Genomic DNA, 19,911 nt, shown 5'->3' with positions numbered 1-19,911 from the left:
TTTTTTTTTCTAGCCAGGATTTTAGGAACAATTGTAGTCAAGCAGACAGAACCTCTTGATCAACATCTTATTCTGGACTATTTTCAGTCAGAGTTTTGTAAATTTCAATCATGTAGCAGCTTTTCCTGGAGTTTCAAATGATAGTTTGATGTAGAGTGATGAAGGTCAACGTTCTGCTCCTTATGTTAGATCTGATTTCAGACCTGAGCTTTAAATACTGTTGACTGAAGTGCAGTAGTTAAAAATTCAATCAATGGCTCCATCTACTTACAGATACCATTCCTGTCTAGTTTGGTGTTCCTCAGGGCTCTGCTTTGGGGAACATTGTTGTTTTTGCTTCCGCCTGTTCCCTTAAAGATACCTTTTTGTTATGCAAATTATATCCATCTATACATTTCATTGTATTAATTTGATCCCTGCTTCACCTTAAATATTCTTTTTTGTTATTTCTGATGATTGACAGGGAGGCCTGGTAATCCAGAGGACGATCATGTTTACATAAATATGAACAACAGAAAACACAGGTAGGTGCGTTCAGCTGCGGCTCCAGTTAATGTTTTCACTGAAATGTGACCTCATAGCAGCTCTACTACATGCTACTAAAACTCAACATGCAGTTCAGACAATCTGCCCTTTGAGCATCTACATGCTACAAGTAGAAATCAGCAGAACCAGTCAGATTAGAAAACCAGAGTTCTAAATAACTGACTCTCATCTGCATCAATAGTTTGGTTTCTCTGTGGGAACATTTGTTTGTTGATTGCATGAGAAATGTTGGTGATTTGTTTTCAACATAAAGTAGAACTACTCTGCTGATTTCAGTTCATCACAGCATCTGCATATTCAAACCAAATAATATCTGCTACCGATGATCTGTGTGCTCTAAAAATACTGAGATCTGGTTTTTGTTTTAGAATCCATTGAAAGCTAAAAGAATCACTGTAGTGAAAAGAAAACAAAAAGGTATGTGAACTCTGCATTGAGATGAATTTGTAAATATTGAAAGTGTTTTCATGTAATTTACAGCCAGTAATTTGTTAATTGAATAAATATATATATGTATTTTTTGTATTTGATTTTCATATTCAGAGGTAAAATTTGCTGCTACTTTATAATATAGAGTAAAATAAATATATATATATATATTGTCAATCTTTGAAAATTTGCTGTAAGGTTTTCATGGTTGAAATTGTTTTTACAAATGATGACAAAACAAGAACATGTGTTACATTGTCACACTTTTTCTCTACAGGAAAGTGGAGTCCTGCTGCAGTTTATTCTGAAATCAGATCAGGAAAGTTTACAAAATTGCATTTTAACTTTCTATTGGTTCAGATTGAACTGAATTGAGTTTTTTATTATTGCAACATAAGAAAAAATCCCACATCCTCAAATGTTTCTAACAAAAGTCTGTGGATGAAGATGAGCTAGTCAACATTTTATGAAACTGATGCAAGTAGCTCTGGAATACAAACACAAATATGTACAGAAATTGGAACAGATACAATTTAAAGTTTTGTCTGGACTGAAATCACTTGGCTCAGGTTTTATTTTAACATAACAGTATGTCCTTTAAAAATGCAGCACTTCTCATGTTTATTGTTCAAGAAAATTCATTTCTATGTTTGGTGTAAAGATATATTATTAGCTCTGTTTATTCTATTTGCATGCAGAAAAACATATATTACTTAGATGTAAAAATATTTGTGTGAATTTTTATTTTTATTTTTGACCATTTTTAACTCCATACTTACAATTATTATTAATTACAAACTCACTGGATGTATGTTTTTGAAATGTGAAATGCAAAAACATACACAAACAACCACACTTAGGTGTGTCGATGTGGGAGTGACGTCACCAGGTATGAATGGGAAGGATACTGGCTTTGTGTGTATGAGGAAGCGGTGAGCGGGGTGGTCAGTCCTTGCAAAGTTTGGAGCATAATCATCAAAATGGAATAAATCGATAATTGTGACAGAATAAAGAAGAGGTTTGGAGCTGATTGATACACGGACAGATGAGATTCCCCGAGTTAACCCAGTGCGGCCCTTTACCATCATTAGTCTGTCGTGTTTTTAATAATAAAAAGTTAGTATCTTTTTGTGAAATATCTGAAGTTTTATATCTTTCTTTAGGATAGAAAGGCACCACAAACCTATGATATAAACAGAAACCTTCCGTAAGTAGGAAAGAAATAAAAATACATTATAATTTGGACTATTTCTGAGTTATTATCGCGGGTAATAAATCATCTGACAGTTTTGATTGTGTCTCTGTTGTGTTCGTAGTCTGAATGGTTTAAAGAGCTGCTTTCAGTGCCGCTCCATCTTAGCCTTAACAGACATAAACATGCAGTAAAAAAAATTGATTTTCAATCAGTGTTTTGCACCAAACAGTTTTTACTATTAACAAGACATTCATGGAAAAACCTCACATAACCTTATATTAAAGCAGAAAGTACGGCGCCCACCATAAGAAAGGCTTGCAGTATTCAATTATGCTGCATAACTGACCAGTACAGTTTTGCGAGGTAACGCAAAAGTTTTGCGCGGTAACGCAAAAGAAAAAAAATTCCCCATGTCCCCTAGGGGGCTCCGTAGGTAAACAATGTAGTGTAAAACGTAGCTGTAAAACGTTCCTGTGTTTGATTAAATGAGTTTCTTGTTTCAGAACTCGCTCCAACTTACGCTGAAATCAATAAGAAGAAAGTCAAGCAACACAGGAAAGGTAACAAGGTTTGCACTCAGTTTCTCATATGCAACATATTTAAACACCAGCATTACCAGAGAAAGGTCATTTAACATTTCTACCTTTGGAGTCCAGAGACGGGTCGACTGACCTGAAGGATTTTAGCTAGCAGGCGCTTTTGTTCTGTAAATAAGGCCATTATCCTGGTAATTACCCTGGTAATGGCCTCAACGCATCGCCCTTTTGCCTGAGCTGGGTGTGGAAGGTTGTTGCCGAAGCAGTTTCTCCTTGTGTGCCTTCTTCTCACTCACATGAGAGTTACCGAACTCTTTTGCAAGCTCAACCAGGAGGTCCACCCGTCTCTCCTGCACCCCAATGCATGCCTGATAAAGCACATGTGCATTCAGTGCTGCCATGTCAATCATGTTTGCCAGGTTTGCTGACCAGCTGTCACATAGTGATGGAACCTTGGTCACCCCCCGCAAGATTATGACTGAAATAAATGCCATTAGTTCTTGTGAACTAAATAGGTGAAGCAGTCACCTATTTATCCTCCACAGCACAAAAGGCTGCATGCAAATTTGCATGTGCAAAGTCTCCCAGATTTCTTTTGCTTACACTTTTTGCATGATTTTTTTGAGGTGGATCAACACAATTAATTTGGTTAGTTTATTTCTAAACTGTCATTTTAAACCCACTTAGCTTTATTTAAAAGAAAAAACATTACTAATTTCTTTTAGAAAAACCTTTGCATATTTCTTGAAACAGATTGTATGTTTTGCAAACTCTATGTACATTTGGCAAAATGACCTGGATAATGCAGCACAACATCATGGATCAGCTGCAAAAGGTCACATCTCTCCAAAAACACTTCATGTACGCTTCAAAACTAAACTGAAGAGCAACTACAGGAGAGTCTACTGTAGAGCTGCCTCCATCATAGATCGCACCCACCCCCAACATGGACTATTCACACTCCTACCTTCTGGCCTGACGGTCAACGGCCACATTTACAATTGAAGAAGGGATGCTAATTTGAGCCATCAGAGTCGTCAGTTTGGACTCAGGGTCTTTTGACCCTCTTTCAGGACTTCAGGGGGGAGGTCGAAAACCCTGGTAATGCCAGTGTTGCGTGTTTTATGAAAACTTTTGTTGCATGTTAATTTTCTCAGTAGCTTTCTGACTCAGTTTGCAGTGTAGCAATTGTTTTTAAACATATTGCCCCTCCCATGTAGCCACGCAGATGCAAATTGTGAAAAGAAAATTTTCCTTTCCCTTTGTGAAGTTTTAACTTCCTCGCGATGACACACTGGTGGATATTTCTTTTGCCAAATGCAGTCCATTATTAAAACAAAAAAAACTTATTGTTGCTCTTGAATTTGGTCTCAGCTTTTCAGAATCTGAAATAAATTTACTGTCTTTTTAAAACATTTTTTTGGTAAACAATGTAGCGTAAAACGTAGCTGTAAAACGTTCCTGTGTTTGATTAAATGAGTTTCCTGTTTCAGAACTCGCTCCAACTTACGCTGAAATCAATAAGAAGAAAGTCAAGCAACACAGGAAAGGTAACAGGGTTTGCACTCAGTTTCTCATATGCAACATATTTAATCAAATCATTTTAGTTTGTAAATTAGTGAGATATTTTCACCCTAATTCCCAGATCTAGTCACCCTTTTTAGCATTTTGGATGTATGACTTTGCAAATTTTCTTCTATATACAATACTTTATAACTAATGGCGTAAGCTTTGCATTTGGACAATGTTAGGATCAGTATGACTCTAGGAATTAAATTCCTGCTTGTTGATTTTGTTATCATTAATGCTAATTATCTTCATTCACAGAAAAACCTGCAGCAACAGATGAATCAGTTTATTCTGAAATCAAATCAGGAGCAACTCTGGAAGATGAATCTGCCTTGTAGCACACCATGCTCTCTTTCTCTTTTATATATATGTATATATATTCCCCACTAGGGAAAAGGGTGTAAGAAAATGGATGGATAATATGCTTAGAAGTTCATGTACATGCTTCATGCTTCATAGAATATCTATTTTGGTACTTTTAAATATAATTAATATATGTCTCTGATCCAAAATGCTGCAAAAGTGTGAAATATATGATAATTTATTTCCTCTATTGCACAATTAAAACATATCTAACTGTATTAGGTAAAAATGATACTGTAAGGGTATCAGTATTAAAGTCTGTCTTTTTTAAATTAACTATAGCATTGTATTATATCGCAGTCTAAGCACTGTGGACTTTTTCATGATTTTTCTATGTGCTCTTAATGTAATGTTTGTTGTTTCCTATTTCTTCAATGCTGAAGACAAAAGATGGGAATAATTGGCTGAAGTTAAAAGATGAAAAAATAAATGATGTTACTATTTAGATTAAGCTTTAAAAACAGCTAAGCTGTCTTTATTTATTTTTTTTTTTTACAAACATGTTACATTTAATAAATAAATAAAATATGTCCCATTTTAATGTATATTTTGTTTTTTATTTGTTTGTAAAAAAAAAAAGAAAACACTAACACCATTTTGAGGTCCTAGCAGTATTGCCTGTCGGTGCCTGTTTCAGCACTGGACAGCTCCCACAATGCAACGCAGCTGTGACTACAGAGCAACGTCTTTATTTCACTAACAGCGTTCAGAGGAGAAACATTCACGTCACATTCAACATGTGGTTTTAACGCATCAATGTGACGTAGATGACTCATATGAAGCTCGTATAGGTTTATTGTAGCCGCATTGAACAGGGCGCTAGAGCCCGCGCCTTGGTCTCGCGCGCTGTCGCGGCTCGTGGTCGCGCGCATCTCTGAACTTCTGTAACTCTGCGCGGATCGTGCGCGCGCGCAGCCGTTGACTCAAACTGGACGATTTGGAAAGTGATGTTGCAGAGAAGGGCCCACTGCTCTGGTATTTACGTGATAAAGACTTCAGAATACGGAGGAACGGGAACCAACGTAAGCGTCAAACGTCACGCTGCTCGTTCGGCTCACGCGCGCTGAACTCAAAGCTTTCTAGAGTAAAGGTGGAAGAAACACCGTAAGGTAGCAGTATTATCAGATATAATATAATCTAATTGGTTTCTGTCAAAGATGTCGTATTAATCTTCTCCCTTATTCTTCCTCCAGTGTGACCCTCTAAATTGTTCACAACTTAAAATAATTGACTTCAATAATGTCTGCTGTTGTGCCTAAAAAGCCACGCTTGTAAATTCAAAGTAGTTCACTCCTTCATCTGCTCTGTTTGTCACCATGACTCTACACATAGACCACAGCACCATGAAAACTGTCATAGATTACACATATTTTTCAGACCTCACACTTAACATCACCAAGCTACGAGGGCGGCGGACAGGAAGTATAGATATATTGAATAACTGCTGCAGAGTTTGAGTAATGGGAAGGAAACACGCAAGCTGTTCTGAAGAAGAAGAAGAAGAAGAATACCCGAAACTTCTCTTTTTTCACAAGCTAGAAGGCTTCCTGGTTATAGTTGTTCAGTAGGTCGAGATGAGGATGGGACACGCTTGGCTTTACGTGCTATTCTGTAAGTAAATTTATTAACTTTAAAAATACATGACTGATAAACGGGGTGTCACAGTGGCAGCACTGTTGCCTTACAACCCGGCTCAGGTCTTTCTGCATGGAGTTTACATGTTCTCTCAGTGCAAGCGTGGTTTCCCTCCGGGTCCTATTCTGCCCACATGTCCGGCTTGATGGTTCGGTTCCCGTTCCACTCGCCTCTGTTGTTGTGTCCTTGGGCCAAACACTTCACCTGCCTTGCCTGGTGAAGTGTCCGAGGGCCCGGTGGCGCCGCTGCATGGCAGCCTCGCCTCCGTCAGACTGCCCCAGGGCAGCTGGGGCTACTATCTAGTGGCGCTTGTCACCATCAGCGTGTGTGTGTGGGTGTGTGTGGGTGTGTGTGTGTGTGTGTGTGTGAATGAGTAGTGTGAAGAGCTTTGAGGGCCTCTGAAGTTGATAAAGCAAGTTCAAAGCCCTTTACTATTTTCCCTGCGATGGACTGGAGACTTGCCCGGGGTTTACCCCTCCTGATAGTGGATGACTAATGAACTAAATATTTCTAAATAAGAGATAAAACAAGTAACATATATAATTGGAAAAGAAAAGATTTTTGAAATGCCTTAACTTATCAGTTTGTCTTTGATATGTTAACTTTTCCTTTGTCCTGACTTTTTCATAAATGTGTCTGTTTTATGTACAGTGTTCAGTTCAGTCATCAGAGGATTCGCCCAAGGTGAGACACATTTCTTGAATGTAACATGAATGTAAATGTAGCTTCTCTTTAACTGTTGGTGCAAATTGAAAAGCTTCTAGTTCTGTAAAGCTACATTACTAGGTCGTTTGTTCACAACAGAAACAAGAAGGTGTAGGAAAACTTTAATTATCTTAATAACAACTTTACCTAAGTAACCCAAAAAGATTAAGTGGGCATTATGAGAAGAGTGTCACTACAAAATCTTCATCAACTGGTCCAGTGATTCGGTAGCAGCAATATATTTTATTATCTTTTGGCTTTTTAATCTGAAATCTTTTCATTTTATGTGTGGTGAACTGTTGCTCTTGTTTGGCTGTTTTCTATTTTTGTACTGCAGATGTATGAGTCTTTTTTTTATGTTTATATGTCCCTGTCTATTTTTGTGAAGATTGACATCAAATGTTTGACAGATAAGAGTTGTTTTATGGTTAGAATAAATCGAGCGCTGGTAGTAGTGTTGATGTGACATCGTCATAAGCATGACATAACATCTGTCATGAACATGAGTAAGTCTTCATGAATATTTTTGACTGTTGTCATAAAGTGTCATGAGGTGAATCATGAGACTTTATGATTCTGATAAATTTATCAGTAATACTTTTATAACAAATTCATGTCAGATCATGATTTCTTGGTTAATGTCAAGTTGTCATAACAAAGACATTTTGAATAATGTCAACTTTGTATTAAAAGTGTCACAATTTGCTGAATGACACTTTATGACAACAAAAAAATATTCATGAAGACTTACTCATGTTCATGACGGTGTCATTACAGTCTTATCCACAGCCCGTCAAATACAGTGTTACCCTTTTAATTTGTTTCTCTTAAACTAATACATTATGTTGTTTATGTCAACAGTTCCCAAACGAGCCACTGTGACCCTGACACCAAACTGGCCTCTGATATATATATATATAACTATTGATAGTTATGCAAGAATAGATAATAAAAATAGGATGTAAGAGTAAGATACAAACAATAACATTTTCTCTCTGAGTTCATTCTGAGGCAAGAAAATGAAATAAACATTTTAAAATGTTTTTTTAAAAATGGATTTAGGATGCATTACAAATCTTTTTTAATATGCTACAACTCTAAAAAATATTCTAGTGTGTCAGACTATTTTTCTTTAAATTGAAGCCTTTAGGTTATATAGAAATATTATAATACTTGACTATTTGAAGAGTGACAGTGTTGAACAAATCAATGTGACTCTCCAACAGATCAACTCTCTGTGTCTCCATCATGGCTGAGTCCTGGAGCCTCAGTGACTCTGATCTGTGAGGTTGAACATCCACCTGCAGGAACCAGGTTCTTCTGGTACAAAGCTGTTTATGATCCATCAACCAGATCCTACAGCTATGAGCTGCTGCCTGGCAGCTCTGATGGGACTGATGAGAATTTCTACATTGTTCATGGACTCACTAGCACAGCAGGTTATGTGTGTAAAGCAGGAAATGGAAAACCAAAATACAGAGATCCAAGTTTTGTCTGGTCAGCAGGTCAGTTTATCTGTGCGTCTCCTTTCAATGAGCAAGTAATGATCTTTTTACATTATTTCTACTTAGCCATGTACTTTATCCGTAGCAGTAATTTAAAGTTGTTGTATTCATTATCAAAGTAAAGAAGAAATGTCAAAGTTTTATCTGGGTTTTCAAACATTGTTGAATTTTAAATTCAAAGCAGCAATAAAAAACATAAAATGAAAAGGTGAAAAGTAAAGGCTGAAGGATTTGAAAAATAGTGGATCACTTATTGTCATGAGTTGTGGTGTGAGTGGTGAAGCAGATGCTGAGGACCAAGGTCGATGTGCGACAATGATGATGTTTAACGACGTCCAAAGTACAAAGTCCAAAAAACCAGGCAGCACAGCTGAGCAGAAAGCTAAGGCTCAAGCTGGTAGCAACTGGAAACATGAATGGACAGCAGGACAGATAGACAGGTCAGACAAGACGAGACTAGGACCCGACAAAGACACAGAAACAGAGGTGACATTAAATACACAGGAGGTAATCAGGGAACGAGACGCACCTGGGAACAATCAAGGGGAAGACAGGACAACACGGAGACTCAGAGGACACAGAAACTTAAAATAGACACAGGAAAACTCAAATTATGACACTTATGAATACTGCAGTTTTTTCTCACTTGAGACAGGTTTTTGTTGAAAATATTTTGGTTGATTAATTGCCATGATAATATTGATATTTAACACTAAAGCAATAGATGATTTGGAGAATCTGTTTTCAGCTTTATTCTAGATTAAATGTCTTTCTATATTTATTTCCCAGATCCTCGTCCAGCAGCTTCTCTCTCAGTGAATCCTGACAGAGTTCAACACTTCAAATCTGACTTTGTGTCTGTGAGCTGTGAGGGAAACTCTCCTGAGTGGAGAGTGTTGAGGTTAACAGAAACAGGACAACTGTCAGCCTGCTCCACCTGGGGGACAATGACTGGATCTACATGTACCTTCAAGATAAACTTGTCTGTTAGTAGAGTTTACTGGTGTGAGTCTGGATCAGGAGAGTTCAGCAATGCAGTGAACATCACTGTACATGGTAGGTTATGATTTATAAACCTATTCTTTCGTATTCTTTTCTATTGTATACATTTCATGCAGAATGTTAATCAACAAAATATCCATTGCAAAATTGAATACATACCAACAGTGCTTTCAAAGACCAAGTAAATCGAAGTTGCGTTGTTACTGAGAGAAAACCATGCTTGTCTGCTTTTTATGACATCAAAAATGGCAGACTCTTAAATGAAGTACATAAATTCCGCCACTAGATGGCAACAACTAAGCACTTCTATAGTATAAATCTGTGAAATGTCAAAAAAATTACATTCAACAGCACATAAACATTTACTTCCAACATATGGATTCTTTATAAAACTGGAGCTTCTATGTTTTACTTCATGACGATCAAATTCAGTTGTTTTTAAATGCACAAGATCATTTGTGTTTTAGTGATTATTTATAAGTCACTTTTTTAAACATCCACTGCAGATAATTTATCTGAAATCGAAATATGTTCTGATTTATGTAAATGTAAAATCTTTTCTTCAATGACAGCTCTGACTTTGAAACTAATGCCTGAAATGTAATTTTATCTGACTGTTTTACAGACAGTCTTTTGAATAATACAATCCTGGTGAGCCCTGTTCATCCTGTGACTGAAGGAGATCCTGTTACTCTGAGCTGCAGAGATAAAAAACAAAATCTTCTCTCCAATGTATTTTTCTATCACAATAATAAACTCATCAACAATGGCAGTAGAGGGGAGCTGAAGATCTCTGCAGTGTCAAAGTCAGATGAAGGTTTCTACAAATGTCAACATTCAAGAGAGGAGTCACTACAGAGCTGGATGTCTGTTAGAGGTGAGGAGGATTAAAATATGTGATGGATTTTCTTTTTAAACAATTTTCTAAAGAGAATGGTAAACGGAGCCAATGGCATTTTTTTCCATTTTGATTTTATACAGATGTTTTCTTATTTCCAATGTTTCTTTTTTCCAGTTACTGTGCCCAGTCCTGCCAGCTCTTCATTTCCTGTGATGTTGATCGTTGGACCAGTTGTTGGAGTCGTTCTCTTTATTCTCATTATTCTCCTGCTGACATGGTGGCGATACAGTCAGTCCAGAAGTGAGACTTTTTTCTTCTCATGCTGTTGTGGGACATACAGTGATACGTAAAAATTAAATGATTTGAATTTATTTAGCTGTTAAACAAAACTGAGGATAAAAAACTTTTCACCATAATGCAACAAATGTACTTTTTTCTTCTCGTCCACAGATTCATGGTGCATCAGGTCAGTACGCTGGAATTTACTTTTCTCAACAATCCTTCATTGAATTTAATTTCAGTTTAACTTTTACATAATTTAGGTCAGAGGGCAGCAGTCAGAGCTCCTCCACAAATCAAGGACTCAACCAGAGAGAGAGTCAAGTTTACAACTCTCTGCTACACGGTTAGTAACTCTGTTGTTCATTTACAAAGTGTATTCTCCTGCTACTCAGTGGGGATTTTTCAAAGATTTAAACATAAACTATAGGAAAAAACTCAATTTTCAAAGTATAACTTTATCATAAACTTGTAATGTACCGTAAAGCTTTTATTTGGTTATATTTGTGACAGACTTAATACTAATCTGCTTAAATTCATGCTGTAATTTTCAACTTGACCTTTATATTATTTTGCAGGTGATACTTCTGAGTATGAGACAATCCAGTCAGACTCTAACAATAGTAAGTTTTATTTCTATTCAGTATTGGTCCTACTGTACTAACCATAATAGTTAATGCTTCACTAGCTTTGGGTCACATACTGTTTTATCTGAAAAAAATAAAATAAATGCTGTAATCCACCTGCTCTACACATGATTTGGATTTTCAGTAGAAAAAAGCTTTTTTTTTTCTGGCCAGGATTTTAGGAACAATTGTAGTCAAGCAGACAGAACCTCTTGATCAACATCTTATTCTGGACTATTTTCAGTCAGAGTTTTGTAAATACCAATCATCTTCCAGCTTTTCCTGGAGTTTCAAATGATAGTTTGATGTAGAGTGATGAAGGTCAACGTTCTGCTCCTTATGTTAGATCTGATTTTAGACCTGAGCTTTAAATACTGTTGACTGAAGTGCAGTAGTTAAAAGTTCAATCAATGGCTCCATGTACTTACAGATACCATTCCTGTCTAGTTTGGTGTTCCTCAGGGCTTTGCTTTGGGGAAAATTGTTGTTTTTGCTTCCGCCTGTTTCTTTAAAGATACCTTTTTGTTATGCAGATTATATCCATCTATACATATCATTGTATTAATTTGATCCCTGCTTCACCTTAAATATTCTTTTTTGTTATTTCTGATGATTGACAGGGAGGCCTGGTAATCCAGAGGACGATCATGTTTACATAAATATGAACAACAGAAAACACAGGTAGGTGCGTTCAGCTGCGGCTCCAGTTAATGTTTTCACTGAAATGTGACCTCATAGCAGCTCTACTACATGCTACTAAAACTCAACATGCAGTTCAGACAATCTGCCCTTTGAGCATCTACATGCTACAAGTAGAAATCAGCAGAACCAGTCAGATCAGGAAACCAGAGTTCTAGATAACTGACTCTCATCTGCATCAATAGTTTGGTTTCTCTGTGGAAACATTTGTTTGTTGATAGCATGAGAAATGTTGGTGATTTGTTTTCAACATAAAGTAGAACTACTCTGCTGATTTCAGTTCATCACAGCATCTGCATATTCAAACCAAATAATATCTGCTACAGATGATCTGTGTGCTCTAAAAATACTGAGATCTGGTTTTTGTTTTAGAATCCATTGAATGCTAAAAGAATCACTGTAGTGAAAAGAAAACAAAAAGGTATGTGAACTCTGCATTGAGATGAATTTGTAAATATTCAAGGTGTTTTCATGTAATTTATAGCAAGTAATTTGTTAATTGAATAAATATATATATGTATTTTTTGTATTTGATTTTCATATTCAGAGGTAAAATTTGCTGCTACTTTATAATATAGAGTAAAATAAAAAATATATATATATTGTCAATCTTTGAAAATTTGCTGTAAAGTTTTCATGGTTGAAATCGTTTTTGCAAATGATGACAAAACAAGAACATGTGTTACATTGTCACACTTTTTCTCTACAGGAAAGTGGAGTCCTGCTGCAGTTTATTCTGAAATCAGATCAAGAAAGTTTACAAAATTGCATTTTAACTTTCTATTGGTTCAGATTGAACTGAATTGAGTTTTTTATTATTGCAACATAAGAAAAAATCCCACATCCTCAAATGTTTCTAACAAAAGTCTGTGGATGAAGATGAGCTAGTCAACATTTTATGAAACTGATGCAAGTAGCTCTGGAATACAAACACAAATATGTACAGAAATTGGAACAGATACAATTTAAAGTTTTGTCTGGACTGAAATCACTTGGCTCAGGTTTTATTTTAACATAACAGCATGTCCTTTAAAAATGCAGCACTTCTCATGTTTATTGTTCAAGAAAATTCATTTCTATGTTTGGTGTAAAGATATATTATTAGCTCTGTTTATTCTATTTGCATGCAGAAAAACACATATTACTTAGATGTAAAAATATTTGTGTGTATTTTTATTTTTGACCATCTTTAACTCCATACTTACAATTATTATTAATTACAAACTCACTGGATGCATGATTTTGAAATGTGAAATGCAAAAACATACACAAACAACAACTTAAGAAAGCCATGACACTTTGATATTTTCCATTTTATTACACCTGGCATACATGTAAGGAGTCATCATGCTAAATAAAAGTATGTAAACATGTTTACTGATAATGTTTAATTAATATTTATCCTAATTCTATGCTGAGTGTATTATTCTTTCAAAAAAAGAAAAATGTAACTTTTCTTATACAGTCAGGCTTCAAATTATTTCCACGTTTGGTAGATTTAGATATTTTCCTTCAAACAAAAAGTTTTTTGTAAAGTGATACCAACAGCTATTAAAAAAGCATTTTTATAATCGCTGATTGACTTTTTGGGTGTTTCTGCAGGTAATTTGAGTTTTTATCTTTGGTGATGAGCTACAAGTTTTTTAAAGTTGGAAGGCCTCCCTGCCATCACCATAATCTTTTTTTTCCCTTCACAAATTCACTGTCACATGGAACTCTGCAATTGTTTTCAATGTGAGAAAAACATAAGTTGACATAAAGGTCAAAAGGTTGATTTTACATGAAACCCACTGCTTAACTTTAAAGTGGATCCTGAAGATTGTAGATCAAAGAACTAGAAAATTCCTAAAGAAATTTAACCGGGGCCTGCCAAAGTGTGCCGGTCGGTTTGGACCCAGCGTTCTGATGCTAAAAATTAGCATCAATGCTAAGCTTAGCTAAAAAATTACAAAGTAGCATGTGGAGAATCACAAGAATGTTGACTAACATGGACCTGCAACATTCAGTATGTTAAAATTAATGCATAAGCTAAAATTAGTCAAAATGTTGATGTTAGCATGAGTGCTGTGAGTAGCATGTGGGTATCACTAGCATGTTATCTTACATTCACTTCCTCCATTTAGTATACTAAACATAGCTAATGTACTATATAAGAAATAGCTAAAATGCTTATGTTGGGGAAAAGAAATGAAATGCTGATATTTGTGCTAATGCATTTCCTTGCTGTGCAAGGCAGCGCACTAACCTGAGAGGTAAAAATAATACAATCTAATATTATTGTGCACCCCCTATGGTGGTGCACTAACCTGAGAGGAATATTAAGGCTTTTATTTTTAAATTTTCAGTAAGCTTCGTTTAAATGGCAACACTAATCCCATGTATAACAGTGGTTGGGGTAAATCAGTTATAAAATGCCCAAAAGAGCAAGTACTTGATGTAAAAATTGTCAAGGCTTTTATTTTGAAATTTTCAGTAAGCTTCATTTCAAAGGGCCAAACTAATCCCACGTGTAACAGTGGTTGGGTTAAATAAGTTCTATAATGCCCAAAACATTCTGCCGTGTCTGTAGTTCTAACAGTCAGCCTCCTTCTGTAGTCAGTCAGAGCTCTACCATCATTGTAGTTTTCTAACTGCCAACTCAGCCCTCCTCTGTCCTAACAGTTATAAAATTATTAAACCAAAATTATTTCTTCGTAGCTCTTCTCCAAGCAGGCAAAATTTCTTGCCACGTTTTACAACAACAGCAGCAGCAAATGCCTGTAAGTTACATTTAATTTTACTTTTAAGATATTTTTAAGTCAAGTATGATTCAAAATGTTAAGCCTGATAGAATGATGAAAAACCCTACTTAAATTAATGGTTTTAATATACCATTGTCAATCTAAACTTAATATTTAACTATTAAAATCCCTGTTTTAATCCCTAGCCTCCTGAAATATACACTTCCAACGTTCTTCATGATTAATCATTCACCTCGAATGATTAAGTGACTCAGTTGCAAAGGGTTAATAGTTTGAGTCATGCAGAACTGACCTGACCATTTCCATAGCAATGATCAGAAGCAAGACATTTCCCCAGAACTACAGTGAGCTCATTGTAGCTATGACCTCTTCTATGATATAGATCTACTGTATGTCATAGATCAAAGAACATCTGGGGCTATGAATGCTTCCATCTCAAAACATCAGGTGATATACAAGCAGCTCTTTGACCCTTAGCACGGTGTTTTGCAAGGATCTTTAGTATGGAAAAGGTCTTAGTCACCTTTTTCTTCCCCCTTGACTTTTGGCACTGGATATTTGATTACTACAGGAGTGAGGAAAGTTTTTAACAAACTACTTCCTGGTATCAAATTTGAAATGATTAGCTCTCAGGACGAGTGCACTGACTACGATGTTATTGACGCATATCTTTTCAATCCTTTTCCGGCTGGGAAGCAAACTTCTCTGGCCAGGGAAAATGCCGGGAAAGTTTGCTGTGAGTTTTCAGAAGACAATACCCTTGAAGAGACTGCTGTAGTAGGGTACTATTTCTCCAATCTTTCTAAAGAACAAACTTCCTCAGCTGGGGCAGTTTGTTGTGACTTATCAGGCCATTGTGTGAGTGTTCAGACACTTCAGTCTGACAACTCAACTTTTGCTTTGACGAAAGACATTAGAAGACAATACCCACGTAGAGACTGCCCTCCTAGGGAAAGATTTCTCAATTTTTTCCAAAGAACAAACTTCTCTGGCTGGGGAAGGTTGTGATAAAAAGGAGGCAGTTGAGTCTAAAAACTCAACTTCTCCTCTGACAAAAGTGGCATTAGAGGACCCATCAAGACAGATCTGTCCTAGGGAACGATTTCACCAATCTTCCAAATGAGCAAACGTCCCCAGCTGCGAACGTTTGCTCTGAAAAGAAGACAGTTGAGTCTAAAAACTCATCTTCTGCTCTGACGAAAGCGGCATTAGAAGACCGGACCCATGAAAAGAGATCTGTCCGAGGGGACAATTTCACCAAACTTCACGAATCTCCCAAGGTCCAAAGAGCACCAATCTTACCCGGCTGCAACATTTTCAATGAAGAGCAAAGATGTCGCTCTGAAATGAGCAAACGTTCGCGCAGATGTCACGGTAAAAATTCTTGTTGTACCTTATTTTGACTGACAGCATGTTACATCTGTCACGCTCCTCCTGATTTTTAGTATGGCAGAGATCATAGTCAGCGAAAACGGCATTAGGAGACAGTACCCCAGAAGAGAATAATGTCCCAGGTAACGATTTTTCCAATATTCCCAAAGAACAAACATGGAGTCAGGGATATGGATATGGATGGATATGTTAATGAGCAGTAAAAAAAACTTGCGTAAAGTGTAAGGGAATTGTAATTACAACTGTCCATTGATTTCATCCATTCATTTTCTTCCGCTTATCCGGGGGTGGTAATGGGGGTAGCAACTTAAGAAGGGAGGTCCAGACTTCCTTCTCTCCAGCCACTTGTTCCATGTCCTCTGGGGGAGTCTGAAGGCGTTCCCAGGCCAGCCGAGAGACATAGTCCCTCCAGCGTGTCCTGGGTCTTCCTCGGGGCTTCCTCCCAGTGGGACGTGCCCGGAACACCTCACCAAGGAGGCGTCCAGGAGGCATCCTGACCAGATGCCCGAGCCACCTTAACTGGCTCCTCTCGACGTGAAGGAGCAGCTCTACTCTGAGTCTCTCCCGGATGACTGAGCTTCTCACCCTATCTCTATGGGAGAGCCCAGACACCTTACGGAGAAAACCTATTTCGGCTCTTGGGACGTGGAATGTCACCTCTCTGAGGGGGAAGGAGCCATAGCTAGTGTGTGAGGTTGAGAGGTTCCGGCTAGAAATAGTCGGTCTCACTTCGACATGGCTCTGGTTCTGGAACCGGTCTCCTTGAGAGGGGCTGGACTCCACTCTGGAGTTGTCCACGGTGAGAGGTGCCAGGCAGGAGTGGGCATACTTGTCGCTCCCCATCTCGGCGCCTGTACGTTGGGGTTTACTCCGGTGAACGAGAGGGTAACCTCCCTCCACCTACATGTGGGGGGATGGGTCTTGACTGTTGTTTGTGCTTATGGGCCGAACAACAGTTCAGATTACCCACCCTTTTTGGAGTCCTTAGAGGGGGTACTGGAGAGTGCTCCTCCTGGGGACTCCCTTGTTCTGATGGGGGACTTCAACGCTCACGTGGGGACTTCAACGCTCACGTGGGCAATGACAGTGAGACCTGGAGGGGCGTGGTTGGGAGGAATGGCCCCCCCGATCTGAACTCGAGCGGTGTTCTGTTGTTGGACTTCTGTGCTCATCACGGATTGTCCATAACAAACACCATGTTCAGGCATGAGGGTGTCCATATGTGCACTTGGTACCAGGACACCCTAGGCTGCAGTTCGATGATCGACTTTGTCATTGTTTCATTGGATCTATGGCCAAATATCTTGGACACTCGGGTGAAGAGAGGTGTGGAGCTGTCTACTAACCACTACCTGGTGGTGAGATGGCTCCGGTGGTGGGGGAGGATGCAGGTCAGACCTGACAGACCCAAACGTGTTGTGATGGTCTGCTGAGAAAGTCTGGCAGAGTCTCCTGTGAGACGAAACTTTAACTCCCATCTCTGGCACAACTTTGAACACGTTCTGGGGGTGTTGGGGGACATTGAGTCTGAGTGGAACATGTTCCGTGCCTCCATTGTCGAGGCGGCTTATCGGAGCTGTGGCCGGAAGGTTGTCTGTGCCTGTCGCGGCAGCAACCCTCAAACCCGTTGGTGGACACCTTCAGTGAGGGATGCTGTCAGGCTGAAGAAGGAGTCCTATCGGGCCTTTTTGGCCTGTGGGACTCCGGAGCAGCTGAGGGTACCGGAGAGTGAAGCGGCATGCGGCTCAGGTGGTTGCTGAGGCAAGAACTCAGGCGTGGGAGGAGTTTGCAGAGGCTATGGAGAAAGACTTCCACACATCTTCGATGCGAATCTGGTCCACCATCCGGCATCTCAGGAGGGGGAAGCAGTGCAGCACCAACACTGTTTAGTGTTGCTGCAGCATCTTGTTGCAAACCTTGAAGGATCTTAGCTTCTTCCAGTCTGCTCTGTCCCTTCCTATAGACGCTTCACTGTTGCATCTCAGTCCAGTCTGTTGTCCAGATGAACACCTAGGTGTTTATATTTTTCAACAACCACCACTTCTTCTCCCACGATGGAAATTGGGTGTGATTTAATCCTGTTCCTCCTAAAATCAACAATCTTCTCCTTTGCTCTCTGGTGCTCCGGTTTCCTGGCCACAGTCTGAATTCATGACTATTAGGTCAACTGGTCTCTGAATTCTCCTTAGGTGTTTGAAACAGTTTTTCTGAACAAAGCAGGCCAAACAACTCCTTCCTGTTCAGGAACCGTAATGCCGATCCATAAAACATTTGAAGCATATGAGAGGGCTATTTCTCCTCTCTGATAGTACCATGATTCATATCTGTAGCTCTCTCTGCACTAACCTGAGAGATAAAGAGGACAAAGGCCTGAGAGTAATATTCAGGCTTTTATTTTGAAATTTTCTGTAAGCTTTATTTTAAAGGGCTACACTAATCTTATGAGTAACAGTGTTGTGTTAAATCAGTTATATACAGCCCATAACAACAAGTAGTTCTAAATGCCAGCTCAGTCCTCCTCTGATTTAAATGAGTCTTCCACCATAGTTAGAACAACAGTGATGGCGTATCCTAAGCAGCAGCTCTCCCCTGCTCTGGTATTCACATGATAAAGCCTTACTTTCAGAGAATATGGAGGTACGGGAACCAACGTAAGCGTCAACCCTAAACGTCACGCTGCTCGTTCGGCTCACGCGCGCTTAACTCAAAGCTTTCTAGAGTAAAGGTGGAAGAAACACCGCAAGGTAGCAGTATTATCAGATATAATATAATCTAATTGGTTTCTGTCAAAGATGTTGTATCTTTTTAATCTTCTCCCTTATTCTTCCTCCAGTGTGACACTCTAAATTGTTCACAACTTAAAAGAATTGACTTCAATAATGTCTGCTGTTGTGCCTAAAAAGCCACGCTTGTAAATTTAACTCCTTCATTTGCTCTGTTTGTCACCATGACACATAGACCACAGCACCATGAAAGCTGTCATAAATTGCATCTATTTTTCAGACCTCACACGTAACATCACCAAGCTACGAGGGCGGCGGACAGGAAGTATAAATATATTAAATATCTGTTGCGGTCAAAGCTGCTGCAGTTTAAAACTCTGAGTTATGGGAAGGAAACACGTAAGCTGTTCTGAAGAAGAATACCCGAAACTTCTCTTTTTTCACAAGCTAGAAGGCTTCCTGGTTATAGTTGTTCAGTAGGTCGAGATGAGGATGGGACACGCTTGGCTTTACGTGCTACTCTGTAAGTAAATTTATCAACTTTAAAAATACATGACTGATAAACGGGGTTGCACAGTGGCAGCACTGTTGCCTTACAACACGGCTCAGGTCTTTCTGCATGGAGTTTACATGTTCTCCCAGTGCATGCGTGGTTTCCCTCCGGGTCCTATTCTGTCCACATGTCCAGGTTGATGGTTCGGTTCCCGCTCCACTCGCCTCTGTTGTTGTGTCCTTGGGCCAAACACTTCACCCGCCTTGCTGCCTTGGTGAAGTGTCAGAGGGCCCGGTGGCGCCGCTGCATGGCAGCCTTGCCCCTGTCAGACTGCCCCAGGGCAGCTGGGGCTACTATCTAGTCACCATCAGCGTGTGTGGGTGGGGGTGTGTGTGTGTGTGTGTGTGAATGAGTAGTGTGAAGAGCTTTGAGGGCCTCTGAAGTTGATAAAGCAAGTTCAAAGCCCTTTACTATTTTCCCTGCGATGGACTGGAGACTTGCTCGGGGTTTACCCCGCCTGATAGTGGATGACTAATGAACTAAATATTTCTAAATAAGAGGTAAAACAAGTAACATATATAATTGGAAAAAAAAGATTTTTGAAATGCCTTAACTTATCAGTTTTTTCTTTG

At 38.7% G+C, this 19,911-nt stretch overlaps 2 protein-coding genes across 2 annotated transcripts in view; both read left to right on the top strand.

The window, feature by feature from the left end:
- The window catches only part of LOC116732480 (Fc receptor-like protein 5), a 126,088-nt gene extending 120,905 nt beyond the window's left edge, over nt 1–5,183 (top strand). Inside the window, exons 27-29 of the mRNA XM_032582695.1 lie at nt 2,674–2,730; nt 4,200–4,256; nt 4,534–5,183. Of these exons, the coding sequence (XP_032438586.1) occupies nt 2,674–2,730; nt 4,200–4,256; nt 4,534–4,613 (194 nt within the window). The 3' untranslated portion in view covers nt 4,614–5,183. The remainder of the gene's footprint in view (nt 1–2,673; nt 2,731–4,199; nt 4,257–4,533) is intronic.
- A 654-nt stretch (nt 5,184–5,837) lies between these two features.
- Nucleotides 5,838–13,307, top strand: LOC116732497 (uncharacterized). The gene is made up of 12 exons (XM_032582718.1): nt 5,838–6,249; nt 6,925–6,957; nt 8,205–8,483; nt 9,273–9,539; nt 10,111–10,362; nt 10,501–10,626; nt 10,777–10,792; nt 10,869–10,951; nt 11,184–11,228; nt 11,852–11,912; nt 12,303–12,351; nt 12,640–13,307. Exons 1-11 carry the CDS (start codon nt 6,213–6,215, stop codon nt 12,310–12,312), a joined length of 1,209 nt encoding a protein of 402 aa, XP_032438609.1. The 5' UTR covers nt 5,838–6,212; the 3' UTR covers nt 12,313–12,351; nt 12,640–13,307.
- Nucleotides 13,308–19,911: the final 6,604 nt, after the last annotated feature.

Source organism: Xiphophorus hellerii, chromosome 14, assembly GCF_003331165.1.
Source record: "Xiphophorus hellerii strain 12219 chromosome 14, Xiphophorus_hellerii-4.1, whole genome shotgun sequence".
In the NCBI taxonomy this organism is placed as follows: Eukaryota; Metazoa; Chordata; class Actinopteri; order Cyprinodontiformes; family Poeciliidae; genus Xiphophorus; species Xiphophorus hellerii.
Note: the sequence above shows the minus strand (reverse complement) of the source record. Positions and strands in the feature narration are given on the sequence as shown.

What these genes read in the sequence shown, in the direction of transcription:
- LOC116732497 (XM_032582718.1), top strand. Translation starts at nt 6,213, where the DNA reads ATGAGGATGGGACACGCTTGGCTTTACGTGCTATTCT. An exon ending in GAGCTGGATGTCTGTTAGAG is followed by an intron (nt 10,363 to 10,500) that starts GTGAGGAGGATT and finishes TCTTTTTTCCAG; the next exon opens with TTACTGTGCCCAGTCCTGCC. An exon ending in CCAGTCAGACTCTAACAATA is followed by an intron (nt 11,229 to 11,851) that starts GTAAGTTTTATT and finishes GATGATTGACAG; the next exon opens with GGAGGCCTGGTAATCCAGAG.